This window comes from Ctenopharyngodon idella, chromosome 2 (assembly GCF_019924925.1).
Source record: "Ctenopharyngodon idella isolate HZGC_01 chromosome 2, HZGC01, whole genome shotgun sequence".
In the NCBI taxonomy this organism is placed as follows: domain Eukaryota; kingdom Metazoa; phylum Chordata; class Actinopteri; order Cypriniformes; family Xenocyprididae; genus Ctenopharyngodon; species Ctenopharyngodon idella.
Window position 1 is genome coordinate 35,994,263 of NC_067221.1, and position 26,397 is coordinate 36,020,659.

General features: G+C 36.6%; 1 protein-coding gene across 1 annotated transcript in view; it reads left to right on the forward strand.

Annotated features, from left to right (window-relative positions):
- The window catches only part of gpc1b (glypican 1b), a 95,300-nt gene that overhangs the window by 32,193 nt on the left and 36,710 nt on the right, over window positions 1-26,397 (forward strand). Inside the window, exon 2 of the mRNA XM_051915110.1 lies at window positions 17,931-18,089. Coding sequence (XP_051771070.1) covers window positions 17,931-18,089 — 159 coding nt within the window. The remainder of the gene's footprint in view (window positions 1-17,930; window positions 18,090-26,397) is intronic.

The window sequence follows — 26,397 nt, forward strand, 5'->3', positions numbered from 1 at the left end:
AACTTTCACTTTCATATATATACACACACGCACATATACCTCCCTCTGATATCAGCGCCACCCCGTCCCTTGAATCGCTTTGTGGACATTTTATGTTTTATTACAGCAAGGGGCAGGGCAGGACGGCAATTCCAGCCCGACGGATGCATTGCATGCCTCCCAGCTGGAAACCCACTGTGTCTGTCAATTTGTGTCTGTGTCTGTTAGTATATATCTTAATACCTCTCTGATCTTAAAACAGGTCTCATACTGACTAGTTGTGACCTGAGCGATGAGGACGAGAGGAAGAGGTTTCAGGCTGGAATCTGTAAGAGAGTGTGAATGATGTGTGTTAGAGGAATTTGAAAACTTTAAATTGGATTGTACTCAGGCAGAGACAGGGACAGATGAACTCTTGTGGACCCGCGTGCGAGTGCATGTTGTCGCGTGTGTCGGCCTGATAGGACAGGCTGGCATGATGCCCAGATGGGCTACCCAGTCAAGCAGTATTTCAGGCTGAATGCGACCCATCTTCCCACTTGACTTCTGCTCTCATTCACATCTTAATTTGTGATGTTATGCCAGCTGACTAATCAATCAAAATATTAGATTTGATTTCTCACTGTGTAAAAGGTGCTGTTGTTTATTCACTAAAATTTGATTTAATTGACATTTGTGGTTCGCAAATCACATCAGGCAAATGGAATTTAAAGAACTGGATGACTGAATTCCTGGATGCTCAAGGATGAGTCTGCCAGGAGTTCATCCGATTTCTGAAGCTAATCCTCATGCTTTCTGATTGCTTTGTGCCAGCGCTTGTACGATATCACTCAAAGACGCACATTGTGCTGAAATATCACATTATGGCCTCACATGAGTCAGCAGCATGGGTCCAATGACTGTGTCCCAGACTCCTTTGTGTCAGATGCCCATGTGATGGTGAGACACACTGTTATGGGTCAATGTGGGCATTGGCTACAATGCAAGACCTTGAAAAAAATAAGGAATGTGACATCACTTCCTGTGAAGTATGACGTTTGAAGTAGCCTGAATGTAATACAAAGCAGATGTTTATGCTTTAATTTTTTTGAATTTCATTTTTGAAAAAATGAAAAGGTCTAATTTAAGTTGTAGTTGTTGTAGCTGAAAGAAAAGCTCTTAACAGTTTGTTATGATGTGTTAAGGCTTTAGCTTGTCCAGTTAGCGCTCCCACGCTGTTGGACACTATTTCGATTCCGCCGCAGACTAGCAGAACCCCAGCACTACTCCGTCCTGACAGCTAAATTATATTTGCCTTCCCCTCTCATTCATATCTCCTGAGGTGATACAATGAATATTTCAGTTTTCCAGAGTGTATTTAAGTCTTCCTGGATGAACTTGATTCTTGCCCTCTGGGTGTTAAATGTTGGAATGGAGTTGTTTCTGTATCAGGGAAACAAAGGCTAGTCAATGTTACTTGAACTTTCTGCATATGAACAGACATGTAACCCTCAGGACACAGAGATTGCTGTTGATATTCTCACACACACACACACACACACACTTAACAGGACCTCACCTTAGGCTATCAGTGAGATGGAGTGTATCCCACCCACATGGGCACAAAGGAGTGTGTGTGTGTGTATTAATATATGTGTATTTTGAGATTTCGTTTCTATGTGAATGTCAGGATCACCTCATTTGACCTGTGCTTTGACCTCTTCCTCTAAAGTTGAGTCTAGTTCTAGTTAGTTTGGGGCGACTCTGCATCTGCACTCTTGAGAATAGGCTGACAGCTGGCCAGAGGCAGATTTTGTTGCAGAAGCCCAGGAGACTCAATTTAGTTCTTATTTATGAATCACCGTATATGTTCACATGTTTCTCTTTTCCAAAATTAAAAAGAATAAATTAATAAAACTTAAAATAGAAAAAAAGATTCACGATACAACTGTTGTTACATTTTATTGTGCCCATGTTCATTTTATTCCTCATTTGAAATATGATTACTGACTTTAATATATATATTTATATACATTGCTGTTCAAAAGTTTGGGATCAGTACAAATTTTTATGTTTTTAAAATAATTTTTATGTTCCAGAGCATTTATTTGATCGAAAACACAGTCAGTTTTGGGGGCTGTTACTCCAGTTTTCAGTGTTACATGGTCATTAAGAATTTTTTTTTTTTTTTTTGTCTTATGGATTATATGTAAACATCTTTTATGTAAAATATCTTACTCAGGACAGTACTAAATGAAAAATAACATGCATTTTGTATGATCTCTCCTATTTTGTTAAATTTTTTCACATTTTCACAAATTCTGCAAGTGGTTCACATACTTTTTCTTGCAACTGTATATAGATGCAACATTGACGTTGACTGATTTTTCCTGCTTTAAACAGATGATTGAAAATAGCTGGAGTGGAAAGTGACATGACTTGTAACGTAAAACAGTGATGTAGTGTTTTGTCACGCTGTACCGACTACTTACTAAAGTAGCTTGTTGCTGGAAATGCTACACTATTACGGAAACATTTATACTAATGGAATGCTAATTAAAGATGTAGTTACTTTAGCTAAAGCTAATAGTCACTTAAAGACTTTTTCATCAGTAAATATCCTGTTTCACACATTACATTTAGTGAAATGCATCTGTTCATTCTCATCGCTGTTTAAATGAAATAAGTGAGATATATTCTCATTAAAATGATTTAATTTCATTTTCCTTTCGGGTTATCTTTGTGAGTGTCAGATTTGACTCAATTGACCCTTTGCTCATTGCATTGCTTTTCTTCCACTAAAATCACAGTCTATTTCCTTGTTCAGACAAACTCATAGTCAAGCTAGCTGTCGGCGTTTGGGGCGTCTGTGAATCTGCTCTCTTGAGAAAGAGCTGACAGATTTCAACAGCAGAGAGAGAGAGAGAGAGAGAGAGAGAGAGAGAGAGAGAGAGAGAGAGAGAGCAAACAAGAGAAGGAAACAGACACACAGACTGATGCATAAAAAAAAAAAAAAAAACTGCGTTAAACAAGAAGAGGTTTGCACTTACTCTGATCCAGCCCGAGGTGCTGAGATATTCCAGACAAACACAGATCTGTGCATGTGTGTGATTCATCAGTCGCTAGTGACTGATGTGGGTGTTGTGCTGAAAGAATGAAGAACAGAAAGACAGCTGAATTGTGTTTTTTGTGCCCTTACTTCATGAAGGGACCACAGTGTCTGCTGATTCATGGACAGCTGCTCTAGGCTTTACAGAGCGTGCACAAAGTTTTTTGACTAGTGCCATCTCATTTCAAACACACTTTAAGGTGAATTCACACTTCAGCGCGCTATATTTGAATGTAAAACCCTGTGTTGTATTCATATACAACCTACTGTCCAACTTATTGTATGTATAATAATTATATTACAATCAAGTTATTGTTACATTCTATGCAAATAAATTTCATTATAGAACATGCCAAATTTAGAAATATTAGTACTGAATCAAGTCTGAATCAAAGACAACTAAACATTCTTGCCTTTGCATCCTTATTGGCTCGCAGACGGTTTTATTACATTGGAAATTTGCAAAGCCACCTAAAGCATCACAATGGCTTCAGGATTTGATCTTATACCTACACTTGGAAAAGATTAAATATTCAATTATAGGTTCTCATAAATTCTCTTATTGTCTGTCAACCCTTATTAGCATATATCTCAGCCATAAATGTACTTCCCGGGGAGTGACGATATTTAAATTGATACTTTTTCTTTTTCACACACCTCTCTATATGGTGGTTTCGTGGTGAAACCTTTACATATGTAAATATGCATGGTTTATGTTGCACCTTTGTTACATCTTTGATTGTGGTATCCAACTATCTATTTATTATTTTATTTATCATTTTATATATATATATATATATATATAAAATGCAGTTTGTTCGGGGCTGGTTGGGGAGGGATTGAAATCTCTGTACAAAAAGAATAAAAAAATAAAAAAATTAATATTAGTACTGTTTATTCAGATTTTGTAACTACACCATCTGGAAAATTATAATTCTGTATGTATCTATATCTATATATTTAAATTATTTATTAAGGCAAACATTTTTTAGAACTTTCACATTTTATTCTCCACTGATAGCATATATATATATATATATATATATTTAATAATATATCAATTTTATTTTTTCATAATGTATATCATTTTACTTGTTAAATTTATTACATTATATCTCTATATTAATTATTTTCTAAATTATTATACTGTAGATACACATCAGGCTGCAACTGGCTCTTTGTATTATATGGTTGTATTTTATTATTTGCATTTAGCATCGTCTATGATGCTTGTGGTATTCTGCTGCATCCTCTTCAACCTACCACCTGGAATTGCCTTGCAAGATGGGCAGTTGCACCATGCAAATTGAGATAAACAGTAATTTTGTGGGTGTGTTTGCACCATTACCCGATTTACATTCGTCCTTGATGAATACTTCCTTTGTATCTCAGCAACAAGGTTCACTAAACAGCGCACTGTTCAGACTCTCTCTCTCTCTCTCTCTCTCTCTCTCTCTCTCTCTCTCTCTCTCTCTCTCTCTCACTCACTCACTCACTCACTCACTCACACACACACACACACACACACACACACACACACACACACACACACACACACACACACACACACACACACACACCAAATTACAAAAGTCCAAAATATCTCATGCTGTCAAAACACACACAAAGACACAGAGGGGATTGACTTTTCCAGTAGGCTGTGTCCATAATGAATGTTAAAACAAAAGCAGAGGGAACGGATTAACCAAAGCCCATCTGTAGAACAGGTCAAGGACTGAGTCTTCTCTTGTACATTTTTTTTCAGCCACTAAACAGCCCTTTTACCTCTTTGTTATGAAAACAAGATTTTTCTTGCTCATTTAAAGTAAGAGAGTTCAGTGTACTGTGTAGATTACTGTTTGTAGCCCACCGAGAACATTTGTTGAAATTGTTCAAAATGTAAAAAAAAAAAAACCTGAAATTGCCATGATTTCGTTGCAATCATGTGCACTGTAACATATGACCACCTTCATTTGCATATATTTACATATTGTATATGTTTTACATATCAACACCTATTCAGTGTTTGCCACTGACATCACAACAATGTGAACTCTTGATTGGCTAACAGAGGCTACCCAATCATAACAGATGTATTTACATATAGAAGTCTTAAAGGTACAATAGAAAATCGCCTGTTTAATTCTATAGATCAGCAAGAGAGCTGAAAATATTGAAAATCAGTTTTATTTGTGCAAGAAACCTTGACTACGCTATGAAAATCAATTCCGAAACTGATGAGAAGTGTGAGAACTATCAGAACTATGAGAAGCAAATGGACATGCAGACTCAAAAGCAGGTTAGTGTGTGGATGTAGGGCGCTGATGCTCACCTGTCGGCCTGACAGTTGAGCGGATTAGACACTGATTTAGATCCATGTCAGTATCCCTGAAGAACTCTCCCACAGGGAGCAGAACGCGCTGCACCACGGGCCACAGAGCCCAGCTGCTTCTCAGCTCACTTTCACTACTAATACCCTACAGCAGTAAAGATAGCTTGTAGTTAGCATTCAGGACTCCATCTGCTATAATCTGCTATGCTGTACAGCATTGGAGGTGACACATGACAAGTAACGTGCATTACGTAATCAGATTACTTTTTTGATGTAGTGAGTAAAGTAAAGCATTACTTCAGAAATTTACACATTCATTTTATTTTAAAGTAATGCACATTCATTTGCAGTTTAATTAATTTACTTAAAGGGATAGTTCACACAAAAATGAAAATTACCCCATTTTACTTACCCTCAAGCCATCCTAGGTGTATATGACTTTCTTCTTTCAGCCAAACACAAATAGTGTTATATTAAAAATATCCTGGTTCATCCAAGCTTTATAATGGGAGTGATTGGAGGATGCATCCATCGATCATAAAACATACTCCACGTATGCGTGTCGTGCCTGAAGCTCGTTATTTTACTTAAAAAAGTTTTAATTAAGGATATTTTGCTTACACAAATGCATCAATTCGCTTCAGAAGGCTTTATTAACCCCCCAGAGCCACGTGGAGTACGTTTTATGATTGATGGATGCACTTTTTGGACTTCAAAATCTTAGCCAGGATATTTTTAATATAACTCTGATTGTGTTTGGTTAAAATAAGAATTTGTTGTTGGGAAATATTTTATTTGGGGTGTGATGATCCACTTTCACTATGGAACACAATATTGGGTTCACGAGAACGAGACAAAAGTATGTTTTAACACTACTTTTAAGTAATCTTCAATGACAAAATATATGACTTAATTTGACTGCAAGTCACAAAATGCAAAACAATGCAGGTGCATTCTGAAATGTTTTAACTAATCTAGGGCTGTCATTATAACAAATATTTTGGCAAGCGAGTTTGGCAAGTGAGCTATTTTGACGGTTAATTGAGCAATCTGATAATACTGGTATTTTTTGTGGTAATAAGAATAGACCTAAGTGAACAGTAGCCTTTAAAATGACTCAAAATGCGTATATAATAAAAATTAGGCAATAATAATTGGTTCAAATAAAGTATCAAAAGCAAGTAATCATTCGGTTTTATTGAGCAACACTGTTAAAATACATAATATACATTATATATTATAACAAACACCTGCAGAACCAGTGGCCTGGTGATTGTTTTTGTTACACTTTACAACATGATAAAATCCTTGTTTAATATTGGCCAAACAACATTTAATTCAAATGTCCACATAATCTTTAATATTTGTCCACTTCTTTATCATAGAAATGCTATAGCCACTGTAATTTCAACTGGAAATGAAAACATGCCAACTCAGGGTTAAACTTTTATTTTGAAATTAACAATTCGCATATTTAGAAACATATTAATGTATTCTCCTGTGTTGGCGAATGTTTATACATGATTTAATATTATATACATGATGAAATGGTGCACGTTGCGTTCACAGATGAACGTTATATTTTTTTTGTGACTAACTGCAAGCTGGCTTTACTGTTATTAGGCTACTTATGCTGAAACCATAGTGTCAGACACTGTAGATATTTGATATTTTTGGCAATAATACTGATTTTCAAGCAACTGTAAAGTGATGCAGTATTTTTTTTTTTTTTTTTTTTTGAAAATCCCTCAGTTTTTTTTCTCTATAGAAAAATTGGTAAATGAATGACTTTCGTATCACCATGCAGTGTTGAATTACACCACATCTGACAGTATTTCCCCCCTCGTTTTCTCAACTCTCATATTTTTTGCATGGTTCATTTCTCAAATCCCTCATTTACACCAATAAATGCCTGCTGATGAGGCTGCATGTGAAAAACTGTCCAGTCAGCTCTGCTACAGTGATTTTTGCTTGTGATTCTAGACGGGGGAGACAGATGCGGGCGGATCAGAAATCCAGATTCCTCTCGGCAAAACTTGATCATCTGAATGTCATCTCAGCATTACCTGTCTGTTTAACAGGGCCTCCTGTCAGTGGCATGTTGTCCTGTTTTTTATTGAGCTGAAACAGCAAAAAGTGAAGGGAAAGTTTTTTTTTCCCCCCTTTTTAAGCAGTGACTAAACTGAACGTGTTCCACTCTGCCATTACTTTTGAATGAAATATGGTGGCTATTGCACAGCTGGATGTCAGTGACATGAAATATTGATTAACTCATGTTTCATAACCATCACTTACACACCGAACAGCACATATTTGATTTGAGAGCAACAGCAGAGGGGAAGATTTTCATTGAATAATGAAGGTTAGTTCATCACATGGGGCTTTTGTGGTGTTAGCTATCAGGCTAATCGGGTATCTGTATGCTATGCTATTGCATAAGCTAACTAATACAGACATTAATTGTGATTATAACATAATTCAAACAGCATTTTTTCATAAAATGATTTTGTATGAATTGTAATCAGGCGCTAAAGAGAGGAGCTGTTTGAAAAAAAAAAAAAAAAAAAATGAGCCAATGGGATCGCTTGGGGTCCTAACAGAGACCCGATTTTGAGGGAGGAGCTAATTTGTCACCACACCGGCACATAACAAATGCATGTAAAGTTTTGACATTGTTTTAATCGCCTCCATATTTAATCATGTTGTATTAACTGTTCCACTATCTCGTATATCTACTGTTTGCCGTTCACTGTTCATTTACTGAATCTCCCTCTGCACCTGTGTCATTCCGCACCCATTTGACTCACTCAGGCTAAGCTGGAGTGTGCCTGAAAGGACTCCTGCGTGTTGTAGTTGTTAAGAGATGGTTCTATGTCTAAATAAACGCAATTCTTCTCAAGAAAAAAGAGACTGAAACAGCAATTGGGAGCAGGGTGGCCACCCCCTAGCTTCCCGCCATTACCACCTAGAGCGAAACTGTGCTCCTGGAGGGCCACTGTCCTGCAGAGTATAGCTCCAACCAGCTCCAAACACCTGACTGGAAGTTTCTAGTAATCCTGAAGACCTTTGTGTTCGAAATCACCCCCTCTATACCCTCATTCACTATTCCCTACAATACCCCACTAATATAGTCCACTTGAAGGAGTGAATGAAAATGAGCGATTGAATTTGGACACTGAGTGCGCCGGAAGGGCTGCCGCTTTGACATAGTTTGCGCTTGCTGTTTAATAATCATTTGAAACTTATCAAACTGGCAGCTCCAGTAGTAAGATGCAAATATTTGTCTTGATCTCTGTCTTGGAAACTATGTATAAACCTTAATTAAACAATTTACAGCTGCAGTGTTTCAGTCGCCATCTCTGTTTGAAACCTGCAATTGCAGTTATTTGCGGAATTATCATCTTTACATGGGTTGTGCATCGGCACGGCTCCTCAGTGTGGATGAATCTAATGTTTGCTGTCAGTCACCACATCGGTGTGGATACTGTACTTCGGAATCACAGATTCTATGTCTTGGAAGTATGACTAAAATAAGAATTTTCACCGGAAAATGTCATCTGAACAACTAAATAACATGTCTGCCACTTTTGTTCTGACCAACTGAGAAAAAAGCATAACAATAAATTGCGCTGCCAACGGTGATTAAATCTAACGATCGCTTAGCTCGGATTACGTCAAACCGTGATGATTGAGCTGCGGGCGCCATCTTCTGGTGAGACGCCGGAATTCATTCGGTGTGCGACTCTCACAGTGCATTATGGGTATTCTCTAGCCATTGAGTGTGCGGCAGTTGTACACTTGTTGTTGCAGTGCATTGTGGGATTGAATGAGTGCACTCGATGACGTCCACCTTGGTTTCGGACACCACAACAAATGGCTGTCCCCTCAAATAGTGCCCTATTTACGTGTATAGGGGGTGATTTCAGACACAGCCCTTAATTAGCTGGTTCAGGAGTGTATAATTAGGGTTGGAGCTAAGCTCTGCTGGACTGTGGCCCTCCAGGAACTGAGTTTGACACCCCTGGCCTAGAGAAAGCTGGACGTTTGTGTACATTTGCTACTGATCAGCAGTAATTCATCAAATGATATACAGTAAAAGACTGTAATAATCTGTATGCATGGTCAAGTAGTAATTTGGTGGGTGTATTTGCAGCATACTCTATTTGCATAATATATTTTTGTGAATTGGGTACTAAAACTATGCAGACGTGCAAAAATTACATTCAGAAAACCCTGTGAGTGCATTGGTTTAATTTGTAGGAAATAATCACAGTGAGATAAACACTGATCCAGCGGAAGACAGGAGGATGTTACAGTGATAATCCTGTGTTTAGTTTTACACACCGGATCATCTGTCCTGTCTCTCTGCCCACAACGCTGTACAGCTCAGTGATACTGAACACCACCGCGCCGCGTGTGTGTGTGTCTCTGTTCAGGCTTCATTTCTAAAATGCGCTGTAATCCATCATGTTCCTGATAACTCTCTCTCTCTCTCTCTCTCTCTCTCTCTCTCTCTGTGACAGGAACGGTGTGTGGGTGGGATTTCTGTCTGGGATTTATTTAACGAGGCATCTCACTAGAATGGGTCACATCTTTCAACTTCCTATGATATCTCTACTTCCTTTCATCTGATGCAAGTGACATTAATAAAGCCAGAACACTATGATGTACTACTGAACTCTGATTAGATTTCATAATTTCTGAGATGCTTATACAAATATGAGATTAGCTGATTTGAGAACAAGTGCGTTTTTGTGTATTTTTGATGTATTGACAGCCATTCAGGAGTTGTAAAAACCAGGGTTGCAAGGTTTTCACAACAAAACCCAACCAATTGCTACTCAAAACTAGCCCAATCACATTTCAGGGGGGGTCCCCCGGTAAAAATCATGTTCCAGGGGGTAAAATCCATGTTTTTGGCGGGGTTCCTCTGGTAAGATTCGCATTCCAGGGGTAAATATCATGTTATTTGGCGTCGCTTCAACCCGTAGACATGAAAAAAACCCCGCAGCAACGGTGTTAAAGTAGCCCAATTCCGCGGGAAAACCGCAGACTTGGCAACACTGGTAAAAACTGAATATGCTGTCAAAAAGTTTGGGGTCAGTAAGATTTTATTTTATTTTTTAGAATAAATGAATACTTTTATTAAGCCAGGATGCATTAAATTGATCAAAAGTGACAGTAAAGACTTTTATAATGTTTCAAAAGATTCCTATTTCACATACATTTTTTATGCACCCTGCTGATCATAAGAAACTTCTTTAAAAATATGACCAACCTCAAACATCTGAATGGTATACTTGCCAAATGTATTCTGGGAATCTCATGTCATAAATGTCCTCTTCCAAAGGGTTTCTTTTCTCTGCTTTTTATTTTAAAAACATATAAAAATCTTACCGATCCCAAACTTTTGAACAGTATAGTGTATTACTCATACCACCATTTTACCATGGTACAGCCAGAGTACTTCTGTGTAAGGGTTTGTTACAGTGCCGATAAGTTTGTGTATGTGAATGAGTGACGCTATTAGAGGATGTTTTCCATCTTTCCCTGACTTCAAATGCTCTCATTAATGCAAGACATGCAGCTTCACAATCGTAGTTGTTTGCAGTGGATCGTTAGGAGAAATGCACGCCACTGGCAAACTCATTCATCAACTACCTCAGAAAAGCGATTGTGTTTTAGTATGGGGGCTCTTGTGTTGTATTGATTGGGTGGTGAAGAGCTAGCGTGTTAAATGTTTCATATCAAATCACTCAGATAAAGTGTCCCTGCTGCTAACTTGCACTCTTCTGTATGTGAGGAATAAATGTGAAGTTTTCAAAGTCTGACATGCTAATGAATGTCATCTGCTTTTTCACACACACTTTTTCTCTAGCATGCATTAACCTTAGCATTATTCATGACGTTCCTGCAATCTCAGCTAAATAATGTCTTTACATTATCTACTTTACGTTTATAAACAGCAAAGTGGACAACGCCTGCTTGCTTCTCTGCTTTGTAACAGCATTAAGCAAATTCCTCAGAATGCGTCGATAGGCTAATTGCTAGGCTAACTGTCTATGCATTACACTTCTAGCTACACCATAAAAGAAACGGTTGGGAAATACAATGTAATAACAGTGTTTACTGTAAAATAAAAACTGTTTGGATGGCTGGTGATGGTAAAAAGGATTACAGTAACATAGGAAGTCATGTGTTTAGTGGGTATGTAAAGATTTTAGCAGCGGTGTAGCAATGTATCTTTTCTGGCCAAATTGCCAAAGTTATCTCGTAGATGGCTCAAAGAAAAAAATTTAATACGATTGTGTGCTATAATGTATGTGCATGTTTTGTGAATATAGAGTTATGGAAATTCCCTCAAAGTCTGGTTAAGGTTGATGAAGATTTATTTTGCAGGTCATTGACATAAAGGGACTTATTGTTTACATTTGCGGCCTATAAATGTTTCCCCTGGTGCTACCGGTCTTGAGGTAAAAAATCTGTAAAGCTAGTCAGAAGTTCCTAGTTTCTAGTCAGAAATTGGACATGAACGCCCTCTCAAGTCATATTTACTACTGGGAAACTCAGAGATAATTTTGATACCCGAGTTTCCAAGTTGGGTGCGCCATAAATTTTAAACATGGAGGAGAGGAGAACGATTGCTGCTTTGACTGGTATTCTTTATATTTTTCCACAACAGCTACAGTACATAATCTTGTCTTGTCATTAAAGTAGTGCATATTTTCATATATGAAAAAACATTTGAAGCATGTTGTTTATACACAGCCAAAATAGCATGTAATTGACCTAAATTCCAGAATTGCCAGCAAGCTGACTATCTATATAGCGCAGTGTATGTTTATGTGGTTGTCAACAAAGAAATTGATAAATTTATTCCCACAAGGATGCATTAAATTGATTAAAAGTGACCGCAAAGACATTTATAATGTCTTTTTTAATTTATAATTTACAATTTATAATCAAATAAATGCTATTATTTATATTCATCAGAGAATCCTGAAAAAAAGTATCATTCCTTCCACAACTGTTTTCAACATTGATAATAATACTAAATGTTTCTTGAGCAGCAAATCAGCATATTAGAATGATTTCTGGAGGATCATGTGACATTGAAGACAAGAGTAATGATGCTGAAAATGCAGCTTTTCCGTCACAGGAATAAATTACATTTTAAAATATAGTAAAATAGGACACAGTTTCAAATTGTAAAAATATTTCACAATATTACTGTTTTTACTGTATTTTTGATCAAATAAATGCAGCCTTGGTGAGCATAACAGACTTCTTTAAAAATATGACCAACCTCAAACTTCTGAACAGTAGTGTACTTCACATGCCAAAAAGGCAAGGAGGAAATGCATTCTGTGAATTTCATGTAATAAATGTCCTCTTCCGAGGGGTTTCTTGCAAATAGATATCCATAATCACTTCCTCCTGAATGTGATGATGCTATATAGTTACTGCTACACATACAGGCTGCTGACTGTGTTAATTTGATGCTTTATCTGTGTAACTGCTTTTGAGCTGAACAGATTAAAGTGAACATTTCCTTCCTCTCCCTGGTAAAATAACATTAACTCACTCATCTCTCTCTCTCTCTCTCTCTCTCTCTCTCTCTCTCTCTCTCTCTCTCTCACACACACACACACACACACACACACACACACACACACACACACACACACACTCACTCACACCAGAGTTAGAGGGGTTTTTTGGATTCTCATTCTGTGGTCTAATTGGATCCTAATAGAAGTTTTCCTCCCTAGAGTTCTCTGATAAGTTAATGGTCTGTGAATTGGTCCTTCGTCAATCTCCAATCTTACGATGTGTGTGTGTTAGTGGGCCATGAGAGACCTTAGAGGGAAAATAGCACTGGCTTAACTCACTACTTTAAATGCTTTTATTAGGGGTCACATAAGGTCTCTCTCTTTTTAGTTTGTACTAGGCAGAAACCATAAGATGTTTACAAGATGTTTATGTGTTTCCAGTTTTACATACAGAGAAATCTGTTTTATATTAACTCTAATTTATCAAGGCGGAATAGAACTCCAGCCTAGCCCAGCCCAGCCTAGCCCAGCTCACTTTACAGAGAAATGTGATTTATTGATCTCTGAGGGGTAATTTAGCAACCACACCATGAGTCAGAATCGAACGGGGGTTACAGCCAAAACACTGAATATTAGCCACCAAAAGATCACAACAAATTGCTTGGCACCTCTGTGTGTGTGTGTGTGTGTGTATATATATATATATATATATATATATATATATATCTATAAACGGTTAGTTCCTGTACTTGATTGTGGTTGGTCAATAGCTGTGTTTTATTCACGATAAAACACGGCTATGACCGCTTCACCTAACGGTTCTGTGTATCACTACACAACACCCTTAGCAACCACTCTTAGCAACGTAAACTGTTTGTTCTCAATTGATATTGTTCATTGAAGCTTACTGTATTATGTAGAAGAGTATTGTGAGAAAGAGATCGAGTAAGCGAGTTTATTACCTGCATTCAGATTTAGCATTTTCCTTCAGGTCAGTCCTATGTTCATAATAAAAAATCTGTTTAAATGTCCGATGTATTATCTTGTCCTTTTAACAGTTAAGGGGTTTTCCCGTGACTGACAGCACTAGTCAAAGCATTTGTCAGTTGCGTCTTGTTCCGTGTTCACAACAATTCAGTCTTTTCAATGTAAAAGTCTTCGCTACTGACTGACACACTCATAAAGACAGTCTTTGCCGCCATCTAATGGCATAATAATGTAACTTCTGTTGCTGTACGCAGTCAGGGACTATTTTTTTCCAGCGGAAGGAAGGCTTTTAGTGAAAGTTTATTTCATGAATGTTGCATTGATACATATTTTTGCCTTTATTATTTGTATTGTGTGGTAACCGTTTTATAAAAGCAATAAGGTACTCGAGGCTAGTGCTGTATAGTGAATAAATCACTGCTGAAGGGGTTGCAGGCACTCCACTTCGCATCGTGCCTAACAACTCCCTTCAGCCGTGACTGTCACGACCAGGGCTAGAACCCAGAATGTGTTGGTGGTAGCCCAGAGCTCTAACCACTACACCAAGGAACAGTGTAGACCCAAATTGCAAAGAATCACAAGAGGTAGGATTGGAGAAAAACAAACAGTCTTTACTTAATGTCCTTCTTGAATAAACAAAAATGAAGCATCAAAAGCAGGGCTGAAGAAAATAAAGATCCACAAGGACTTGATGCAGGCAAAAATGTCCAAAAACATAAAGCAAAGTTTCCAAACAAGCAGGTCAAAGATCTGAGTAAAAAGTCTCTCAAAGTAATCCAAACATGGGCCAAAAGATCTGTCTGAACAAAAGAACTTCAAGACTAAGCAAAAATGCAAACAAATGCAGGTCTTGTATATGCACTCTCTCCATTTCATCAACTTGTTTCAGAGTAACTGGTATCACTTATAAACGTAAACACATTACTCAGATTAATATTAACACACATTAACTAAAATCTGAAGATTAAATTAATATTTCTTAACTTTCTGAATGTTATTAATTCATTTAATTACTATTAATATTGAACATCAAACTGGTTTCTTACCATTTTCTTTACACAAACTACAAATTCACTGCATTTTCGCGCCCTCTTTTGATTGACAGGATATATCGGCCCTGACTATCAGCTGTTTTTAAACTATTGGTCGATAGCTGATAGTGTAAAAATTTGCTTTTATCGGCCGATACCGATTATTGGCCGATATATCGGTGCATCTCTATAAAATATTAAAGGGTAAATGATAATGATTAGCTCAGTCTGAGTTTATAGTGGATAAATATAGTGTATCAATAAATATAGTGAGTATCAATTCATAAAATTAACATTTTCTGTGAATGAATACCCATTTCTTTCTTTTTTTATTGTTTTGTTTTATTTCTCTGTGGAATAAATGAGAATCTGAATCCTCTTTCTGACTACTGAACCCACAGCCTCACAAAATAAATGACAATGAATCACATCCTTTCCATATTTATCTCATTTTTTTCTAACCAGCCATGTTCACAGTAACACATTTTGTCCGTTACCTTGGTTTCTGTTTTCATTGTGTTGCACTGGATGTTGGAGGCCAAACACATTGGTTGTGTGGATTTAATCAAGTGTTATGCTGTTCAAGGGCCTGTAAACCTTCTTGAGCAGTAGCATTAAGCTCAGATAAGAGCGCATTAAATTCCATCTGTTTGCAGTGTGCTTTTATATATGAGAGTGGGAAATGAACTGTGCTGCTGGAGTCTCTCCCTCTCTCTTCCTCTGTCCTTGGATTGGAGAATAGGCCCAGGATAGAAATGGCTGACAGCCCAGCTCTTTAGAAAAAGAATCCTGTCTCTGACAGTGTGTACTCTCACCCACTGACAAACACACATGTGCTCAGACACACAAGTCACAGGTAGACACCTGCTTTATTTGAAACTGACACACCACACAAGATAGACACACTACACTGACACACAAATACACACATCGCTGTGGTCCAAGATGGCAATATATAAGAATGATGTGGTTTTCTATTTGATAAAAATGTTAAAACGACAGAATACTAATGAAAGGTCTGCAAACACAAGCATCTGGCTGATACATGAGAGCTTAATGAGAGAGGGAATTATAATAATTTATTTTTCAAGAATTTATTATGTATCATTAAATAGCCATAGCCATTAAATAGCCATTGTCATTAAATAATAATAATAATTATTATTACATTTATTTTGCACTATTCTTTTTGTATGTAATTGAGCTGCAAACTGTTAATAAAAATGCATTTGTCATGCTAGGAAAGAACATCGCAAATTGAAAACAGAGAGAGAGAGAGAGAGAGAGAGAGAGAGAGAGAGAGAGAGAGAGAGAGAGAGAGTCGTTTAATAACGACTGACGTGTCATCACATCTATAGTACAATATTTGACCAAACACAGGGGTGAACACCAGTCGATTGAGTGGAAACTTTCAATTATTGTTCAGCCCCCTCCTTTCCCCCTCCCCCAATCATAAAAATCATTTGTACTCCCTTATATAACTGTGCTGTGATGTTCAGCTGTCAGTCACTGACACATTCAGAGCGTCACCACTGGGGGTCTGTTTGCATTTGTATACACATTTTGAAGTATTTATTTCTCAAGAGATTTATTGTTTGTAACATGCAGTTTGAAAATATTTACTAGAAAAACACAACTCATATATATAAAATGTATCACATAATACTAGAAATCTCGTCTTGTGGGGACATTTTTTGGTCCCCATGAAGAAAACAGATGGATGAATGATGTTGTTTTTTTTTTGTTTTTTTTAATGTAAAAATGCAAAAGGTTTTCTGTGATGGGTAGGTTTATATATATATTTACATTATATATATATATATATATATATATTTATGTAATATACGTGTGTGTACTGTGTACATTCATTATGTATATATAAATACACACACATACACGTATTAGGGCTGCACTATTTATCGCAATTAAATCCCAAGTGATTTGGCAAAGGCTGTGATTATTTAATGTGCAACTTGTCAGAGCTGTACGGCTCTGTGATCAGTAGTAAATTAATTTTAAAGTTAGTAGGCCTATTATAACTTAATTATTATATAAAAAAAAATCCTTTAGTGTAATTTAAGTTTGTATACAAATTGGTTCATTTTAACCTTTAATATTAATGTAGTACCAACTGATTCCCATGTATATTATACAACATTAGTTGAGAGATTTTTTTTCTTGAGAAAATCTGCCATGTACTGTAGCCTACCTATCCAAAATAACTGATATTGACTCAAATTGCAAGCTTGTAAAATAAAAAAACTATGATGACAGACTGGCAGGAAATGGTGCAAAACGTGATAGTGATATTGTGACATACTGATAAGCCTCATCTTTCCATTATTGTTAATAATAGTTGCAACTTGCACTCTTAAATGTGCATTGAAAATTGCCAGCTGATACCTGAACCTATGATCCAGGGACCATATTCATATAACATCTAAGGCTAAATGTACATCTTACCTGGCTAAGTTAGATGATGATTGACACTAAATAGTAGAAAATCAGTCCAGTCTCTCCAGCTGTAAATGTCATTGGCTGTTAAAGTCTTGTGTTGCTTATAATAAATTGACATGTTGATAACACACACATAAGCATTGTTTCAGAATGCTCTCAATTACATGTAGCTTAGATCAGATGCATACTATGCATTAGTGAGTGTGGTGGTGCTTATGGGGTGTCGCTCTGGGACGGGAGTATGAGGCTGGGAGGGAAAAAAGGACAAATCACAGTATACTCACTACAGACCCCTCAAGACCCCTTAATATTTATTAAAAATAAATATTTTATATATAAATATATTTTTGAAAAAAATCTTATTGACCCAAAACTATTGAATGATAGTAGAGTATGTGAATATGTAATGGGTTATATGGTGAATGGATGGATGGATGGATAGATGGAGAAAGTGAAATGCATATAGTGACGTTCCTGATAATGTTGTTAATTGTCTCTCTCAGGTGAGCACCTGCGGGTGTGTCCTCAGGGTTACACCTGCTGCACGTCTGGAATGGAGGAGAGCCTCCTGAACCTGAGCAAACGAGAGTTTGAGACACAGGTGAAGGAGTCTGGACGCACGTTACAGGCCTCTCTCAACGGCCAGTTCAAGAGCTTTGATGGTGAGTTACTGTCTGGAAACTCTTTCCATTATACAGTTCATGAGGTTGAGTTGAATCATTGGATGAAGAAATATACCAGTCTTTGAAAAAAAAAATGTTCTAACTTTAAAGGGTTTTGTCAGGCACTTCATATATAGAACCTTTTAGGGGTTCCCATCATGGGACCATGTTATGGATTTAGTTTTAATTAATTGTTGTAATTTGTTTTAATGCATTTTTTTTTTTAATGATGAATTAAACAGCTGGTAAACATACTTAATCACTAGAAAAAAATGGAAATAACCAGTTAAACATTAAAGTATTATGCAATCATCTACAGTTTTTTTTTTTTTTTTACAATCACTAGGACACATTTCTCAATACTTGGGTCAGTTTTTCAAAACTCTTCACACGCTGAGCACAACAGCAGTCTATGTGGGCTAAACTGTGGATTATTTTTCATTGCTTTGGCACAAAATGCATTCAATGACTACATTTTTCAAATTACATAAATATATTTCTCACTTCTACACAAACACAGCCAAAACTCTATATACCTACAGGCCAATTTAAACATGTTCGCATACTCTTTTTGAAAACTGTTAAACTAAAGTTCAATACCTAACATAATACAAAAATGAATAAGCTACATTTCTACAGTAATACCATATTGAAAATGAATTATAAGCAGTAGAAAGTGTCATTCTTGATTTCTAAAGACATTTTACAAAAGAAACATGCTATCTGATTTTAGTGTTTTTTTTAGGTCAGTGTTTTATGAATGATAAAGTGTGTTTTTTAGATGACAACTTTTGCTAGAGTTACGGAAGGATGACTTGATTTGAGACTGAAGTGTTTTGGTAGTTTTAGTGCATTTTAAATGTGAAATTAACTGCTGTGTGAAGAGTTTTGAAAGTGACCTAAGTATTGAGAAATGTGTCCTAGTGATTGACAAAAACTGTAAGATATTTATCCTACCTTTTTTGCATAAAGTGTTCTTTCAAGAACCCCAGGATTCTCTATAGAACCCAATTGAACCGTTTTTTCTAAGAGTGTGGTTTGTTTGCCTAACAAACCTGTGCTTGATATCTCAGAGCAGCACTGATAAAACCTCCTAGTGGCATTAGACAGATGGTGTGTGTGTGTGTGTGTGTGTGTGTGTGTGTGTGTGTGTGTGCGTACAGTGTGGATTTCTCACTTACACACAAGCCTGCTGAATACTGTGAGTGCGGATGTTATTCACACTGTTTACCTGAGTGATTGTGTTTGGAGAGACAGAGATCGAGCCCTACAACCAAATGTTTTGACAGCAATACACTTACACTTTTCTTACAATAATGTGTATAATGTCTGTATATATATTATGTATATAATTCTCTCCCTCTATCTTTCTCTAGTTTCATAATCCTATCTTTTTCTCTCTCTCTGTGTGTAGGCGTTTTAATCAGTGTTTTTGCTTTTTGTGTAGATTGGTGTGTGTGGGTGTGATTTGTTTTGATTAGTTCTGTCTGTAAGAGACAAACAACTTCTCATTCACATAAAGGCATGCTTTATGCAATTACATGCATTATATGTGTGTGTTTTGCTGTTTTGGATGGGGGATTCTTACAAAGAATAAAAAAGACATTATATTTTCCATTAAGAAAAATGAAAGCCTATTTTTTGCATTGTGACATTATTTTCATTCAAGTGCATTTTTCTCCTAAATTCTCATTGCTAGTAAGAAATTAAAATGTCATTATTGTGATACGGTGATTAAAAAATCACTGTTCGACCATTTAAAAAAAAAAAGGAAAAAAATTACAGGCATTGCAATAATACTACAGTATTGTGGTGTACATTATACTTACTAGAGATGAGTATTTCAATTAGTATTAAATAAATAAAAATAATGTCATAATGCAAAAATAATAATTAAAAAAAAAATGCACTTGATTTTCTTAATGCAAAATATAATTTAATTTATATTAATATGTAATATAAAAGCAATATTTATATATTTATTTAGAATGTTAAATATGTAAAACATGACCAGGGAATTTCTTAACATGGCCTAATAAAAAATAAAATAAATAAAAATAAAAAAAGGTCAACAGATGGTTTGGGTAGGCCTGGCACCCTAATCATGATCTTGGCCAAATGTCGCAGCTGTTTAATTTTATTGTTGGGAAAGCAGAACAAATAAAGTAGACGAGAACAGGCAGAGTATAGCGCTTTTCAGAGAATTAATAATCTCTAGAATCATTGTTGAAATTGAATGTTAAAAACCGAAGCAATATATATATAGAATCTCTCTCTTTAGTGGGTTTTTGTGCAGTTGGTGACTTAGGTACTTAAAGCTGAAACAAGTCAGTGTCTCTGTCATTCTGGAGTTCGTAAGTGCCAATTGTGGGGTTTAAAGCATGTCTCTGCCAGCTTACCTCCAGGAATCCTGTGTGTGTACAAACACTCTCTCACACACACATAATGTAGTGTGTTTGTGGTGAGAATGCTTGAACTGTGATTATTTCCCAAGTGCTGTGGCACAGGGAGGAGATCTGGTCAGTGTGTGTTTCCCAGCATGAATTATGCTTGGCACAGTAAGCAACGATGGTGGATTATACCCAGGGTGTGTGTGTGTGTGTGTGTGTGTGTGTGTGAATGTGTAGCTATTGATGTAAGATTTAAAAGACTAAAGGTATTAACAGTGCAAAATGTGACAATATTTATTATAAACATAATAAAACAGCCTCTCTGAATCATGCCTGCTGTCAAAGATGCAGACATTTGTTTCCAGTTTTCGTTCCTTACTAACTGGAAACAAGATCAATTTACAACAACCTGAGGCTAAGTCTCTTAAATCATAAATCTCAGGGGCTGTTGTCATTTCTACATCGATTTCATTTTCTCTCACATTTTTCTAGTTTAGTTTAATAGCTTTGTGAAAAAAAATAAAGTATCTAAAAAGAGAAAACTGGCAGTAAAGAGTGGTATCTATCTATCTATCTATCTATCTGTCTGTCTGTCTGTCTGTCTGTCTGTCTGTCTGTCTATCTATCGTACTGTCTGTCGTTCTGTCTGTCTGTCTGTCTGTCTATGGTTCTGTCTGTCTATTTGTCTGTCTATCTTACTGTCTGTTGTACTGTCTGTTGGTCTGCTGTTCTATCTATCTATCTATCTATCTATCTATCTATCTATCTATCTATCTATCTATCTATCTATCTATCTATCTATCTGTCTGTCGTTCTGTCTGTCTATCGTACTGTCTATCATACTGTCTGTCATACTGTCTGTTGGTCTGTCGTTCTATCTATCTATCTATCTATCTATCTATCTATCTATCTATCTATCATCTGTCGTTCTGTCGTTCTGTCTGTCTATCTATCTGTCTGTCTATCCTACTGTCTGTTGTACTGTCTGTTGGTCTGCCTTTCTATCTGTCGTTGTATCTATCTATCTATCTATCTATCTATCTATCTATCTATCTATCTATCTATCTATCTGTCTATCTATCGTACTGTCTGTCGTTCTGTCTGTCTGTCTGTCTGTCTGTCTATGGTACTGTCTGTCTGTCTATCTATTTGTCTGTCTATCTTACTGTCTGTTGTACTGTCTGTTGGTCTGTCGTTCTATCTATCTATCTATCTATCTATCTATCTATCTATCTATCTATCTATCTGTCTGTCTGTCTGTCTGTCGTTCTGTCTGTCTGTCTGTCTGTCTATCGTACTGTCTGTCTATCATACTGTCTGTCATACTGTCTGTTGGTCTGTCGTTCTATCTATCTATCTATCTATCTATCTATCTATCTATCTATCTATCTATCTATCTATCTATCTATCTATCTGTCGTTCTGTCTGTCTATCTATCTGTCTGTCTATCCTACTGTCTGTTGTACTGTCTGTTGGTCTGCCTTTCTATCTATCTATCTATCTATCTATCTATCTATCTATCTATATATTTCTGACTGTCTGTCTGTCATTCTGTCTCTCTGTCGTTCTGTCTGTCTGTCTGTCTGTCTATTGTACTGTCTATCTATCTATCTATCTATCTATCTATCTATCTATCTATCTATCTATCTATCTATCTATCTGTCTGTCTGTCTGTCTGTCTGTTATTCATCATTCTATATTTTAGTTCTATCTTTCTGTCTATCTTTCATCCACCCATCATATTTCTATCCTTAGGTCATGTAAATCTTGTAATCCTTTCATACACCCCTCCTCATATTTTACTGTCTGTGTTGTTGTATCTGTCGTAAGGTATGCGTGTGACTGAATTAGTTTCTTCATGTGTTGAAAGGTTTGTCTCTAAGAGAGTTTGTTTTGTCTTCTTAGAATCACTGCTAAAAGTATGTTAGAGCATAATGAGCTGTTATGAGTCTGTTTTAGGAGGTTAAGTATGGCTCTCGATGTGTTTTAGGGTGGGTGTGTGTGTGTGTGTGTGTGTGTGTGTATGTTGGGTGCTGGATTCTCTGTAAGGGTGAGGAGATTCTCAGTAGTGTTTATGAATTTTAGGGGACCGTTTCTGAACATGTCAGACACAGACACACATACGTTGAAAACATTTGGCCACATTTAAATATAAAGCTGAACAGAAGTGGAAGACAATCAAATTTCTAAAGACAATCAAATTCAAGTTGCATGCAGTCACGTGTCTGTGTTAAAGACAACTAAATTGAATCAAACCGCAGCATAGAAGATAATTAATCTCGTATATCATATCACATTGTTTAATTTACGACTTGTTCACAAGTGCCTTTGTCTGAATCACCGCAGATTCAATCGGTAATGTTTTCTTAGCTGAATATATTTATTATAGTCCTGTGTGTGAATAGCAACTGAGCAATTCAAGTGCTGATATATTGAAAGAATATTTTCAATTACACTGAGTCATCCATGAAAACAATTTCCTGTTGAAGGTCACCTCTGATGATGTCATTTGCGACAAGGACAGCTGCTCTGTTGCGCATCGTTATTGGCCGTTTCATGTTGACATGCAAATCATGTTGAGGAAGACCTACTGCGACACAGACCTTTGATCCCAAAGACATTTCTCTCTATGTCTGTATCTCTCCCTCACACACACAAGTTTTATGAGGAACAGTGACCGGCAGTTTTTATGTTATGAGTCTCTTATGCTCACCAAGGCTAACAAATACAGTAAAACAGTCATCTTTTTGCAATCTAGAATAACTGTTTTCTCTTTTAATATGTTTTAAAATGTAATTTATTCCTGTGACGGCTGAATAGTTTTCAGCAGCCATAACTTTGGTTTTCAGTGTCACATGATCCTTCAGAAATCATTATAATATGTGGATTTGATGCTTAAGAAACATTTCCTCATATAATCAGTGTTAAAAACCATTGCTTAATATTTTTTGTGGAAATCGTGATACATTTTTTTTCATGATTTTTAATTAATAGAAAGTTTAAAAGAACAGCATTTATTTGATTTTTTTTTTTTGTTGTAATAATGCAAATGTGTTTACTGTCACTTTTGATCAATTTAAAGGGTTAGTTCATCCAGAAATGAAAATTCTGTCATTAATTACTCATCCTCGTGTCATTCCACACCCGTAAGACCTTCGTTCATCTTCGGAACACAAATTAAGATATTTTTGATAAAATCCGTTGGCTCAGTGAGGCCTCCATTGCGAGCAAGATAATTTACACTTTCAGATGCCCAGAAAGCTACTAAAGACATATTTAATGTTCATGTGACTACAGTGGTTCAACCTTAATGTTATGATGCGACGAGAATACTTTTTGTGCGCCAAAAAACAAAATAATGACTTATATCAATATGAACAATATCTAGTGATGGGCGATTTCAAAACACTGCTTCATGAAGCTTCGAAGCTTTACGAATCTTTTGTTTCGAATCAGTGATTCGGAGCATGTATCAAACTGCCAAAGTCACGTGACCATTGATAAATTTCAATGGTTCACCACTGGGGGGCGTGACTTAGGCAGTTTAATACACGCTCCGAACCACTGATTCGAAGCAAAAGATTCGTAAAGCTTTGTCGTATCATAACATTAAGGTTGAACCACTGTAGTCACATGAACTGTTTTAAATATGTCTTTAGTGCCTTTCTGGGCATCTGAAAGTGTTAATTATCTTGCTGGCGGTTGTAGAACGACATGATGGTGAGTAATTAATGACAGAATTTTCATTTTGGGTGAACTAACCCTTTAATGCATCCTTACTGAATAAAAGAATTAAAAACAAATCTTACTGACCCCAAACTTTTGAACGTTAGTGTATAGTACCATAGGCTCCTTTGACATGTAGGTACACCTGTGTGTGCACCTGTGGAGACTCAGGTTGTGCAGTTGACATGCATGTTATCAGGAGGAGATTCAGGCCACAGCTGGTGTACTGTCTGATTTAAGACCCTTCAGACAGGAGCTGCAGAGTTTACGAGCTCCTCTGAAGGAGGCTTTAAAGAGCTCATTTGTGACCATAAAGTTCCTGAAATTCATGTACATTCCAAATGCATGATCTCTGATACTAGGTGTAGACAGACCTGCAGGTGAAGAACATGACCTTTCGGCTGCCGCTCTGCTCAGCAGTACATGGGTTCAAGCCTCAATCAGACCTCTTCGGATTATGTGACGGAGCCTGTAGCCTTTCACATGACAAGTGGAAAAAGTGTTTGTGCATGCTTGTGTTGTGTGTGTAAGGGACAAATTTCTGATCTTGTGTTATGTTCTGTTTGCTTCATTGTAGTTCAGTTTGATTCAGTTCTATTCCATTTTATCCGTTTTGCTTCAACTTTTTTGTTGTTGTTGGTTTGCTTAAACATTCTATTCCTATTCCTGTTTTGTGTTTCCTCAACCATATGAATACAATAATCAGTTATTTAAAACACACACACACACACACCTAATTGGTTGAAGATATCCATCCATCCATCCATCCAGTCATCCAGTATTGGGGTTTAAGATTAATGCATTTGTAATTCACTTTAAATTTAAGCAGAAGATACGTCTGTGGTCTGCTGTACAACTTGTCCTTGTTCACTATTTAACCATGTTTATGCTCACCTAAACATTACTGATTAGTTGTTGTTTTTGGATCAGATTTCCTCATAACAATAATACAATATGGAAAAAAGAGCCAATTATCCTTAAGAGGAAACCATATAAACAATAAACATATTAAATTCTTAATGTAATGGGGGTTAAATTTGGGGTTAAGGGATAGATGGTCTCATTAGCTTAATATAAACACAATAAAAGGCAGTGGAAAGTCCCCCATTAAGATAAAAACAGATTCAGTATATTTATGAAGGCCAAATTTTGTGAAAATGTCTTAACAAATATAGTGAAACATGCAGAAAACTGACATTTAAAGTGGTCCTCTCTATTTGAAAAGCTCATAAATTGGGCTCATAAATAGTTTGGCCATGGGACCCACAGTTTCCCATGGTCATTAAGCCACACTCCAAATTGTTAGCAATTTGAACCAAGCAAGTTTATTTCTCAAAAATGGTTGCACACACATAAGTAACATTCCACCTTACTTAACATACACAGAAATTGTAGGAATATCACTAACACTGATGAATAACGGTAAGCTATTAAAAATCAGTTCCAAACTAGTTTTTGTGTTAATACAATAAAGTTAGTAAGTTGGTATGAGCCACCAGGTTGGGAACCACTGCTCTATGTAATTTTTGACTGCACTAAAGCATATAAATACCATAATATGTTTTTCTAAGTTCTCTGAAAAACAATGTGCGTTCCGTGTCGGAATGTCTGTTGTTGGTTTGGACTGTGTGATCACGCGTGCTGCCAATTTACTCAATAGTATTTCGACACTGCTGGTTGCCAGTTGGCGGAAAACACAGCGGATCACAGCCATGAAAGCCAGCAAACAAATTGGGTCTGAGATCGCAGATTCTACCCGACCTGGTCTTGGCAATGAAACAATTGCAAATGTATACATTAGCCAATCAACTTACAGTGTAAGACTCATCACTTTCCATTGTCAATTGCGCTCGTTCCTGTTGCGTGTCCTCAATCTGGCAACCCGCGTGAGCGTCGAGTCTTAGGGGGCAGGGAAATCGACTCTCTCCAGTATTTTGAAGTTGGACTACAGTACCCATTTCAACCGCTAGCCCTCAGTATTACATACTGCAACTTTAAACTGAATAATGTCTACTAGGGGGTGTAAGGGTTCAAATTACTCACGGTCACAGTTTCGGTACAGTTCAGTATGTGCTATGTTCAGAGAAAAAAGGACTACTGTCAAATAAAAATAAAGAAAATAAGAACAAATAATCAAACTACAAGCAACAGCACGAATAAATACAATAGAGCAAAGATACAAATAAAATAAA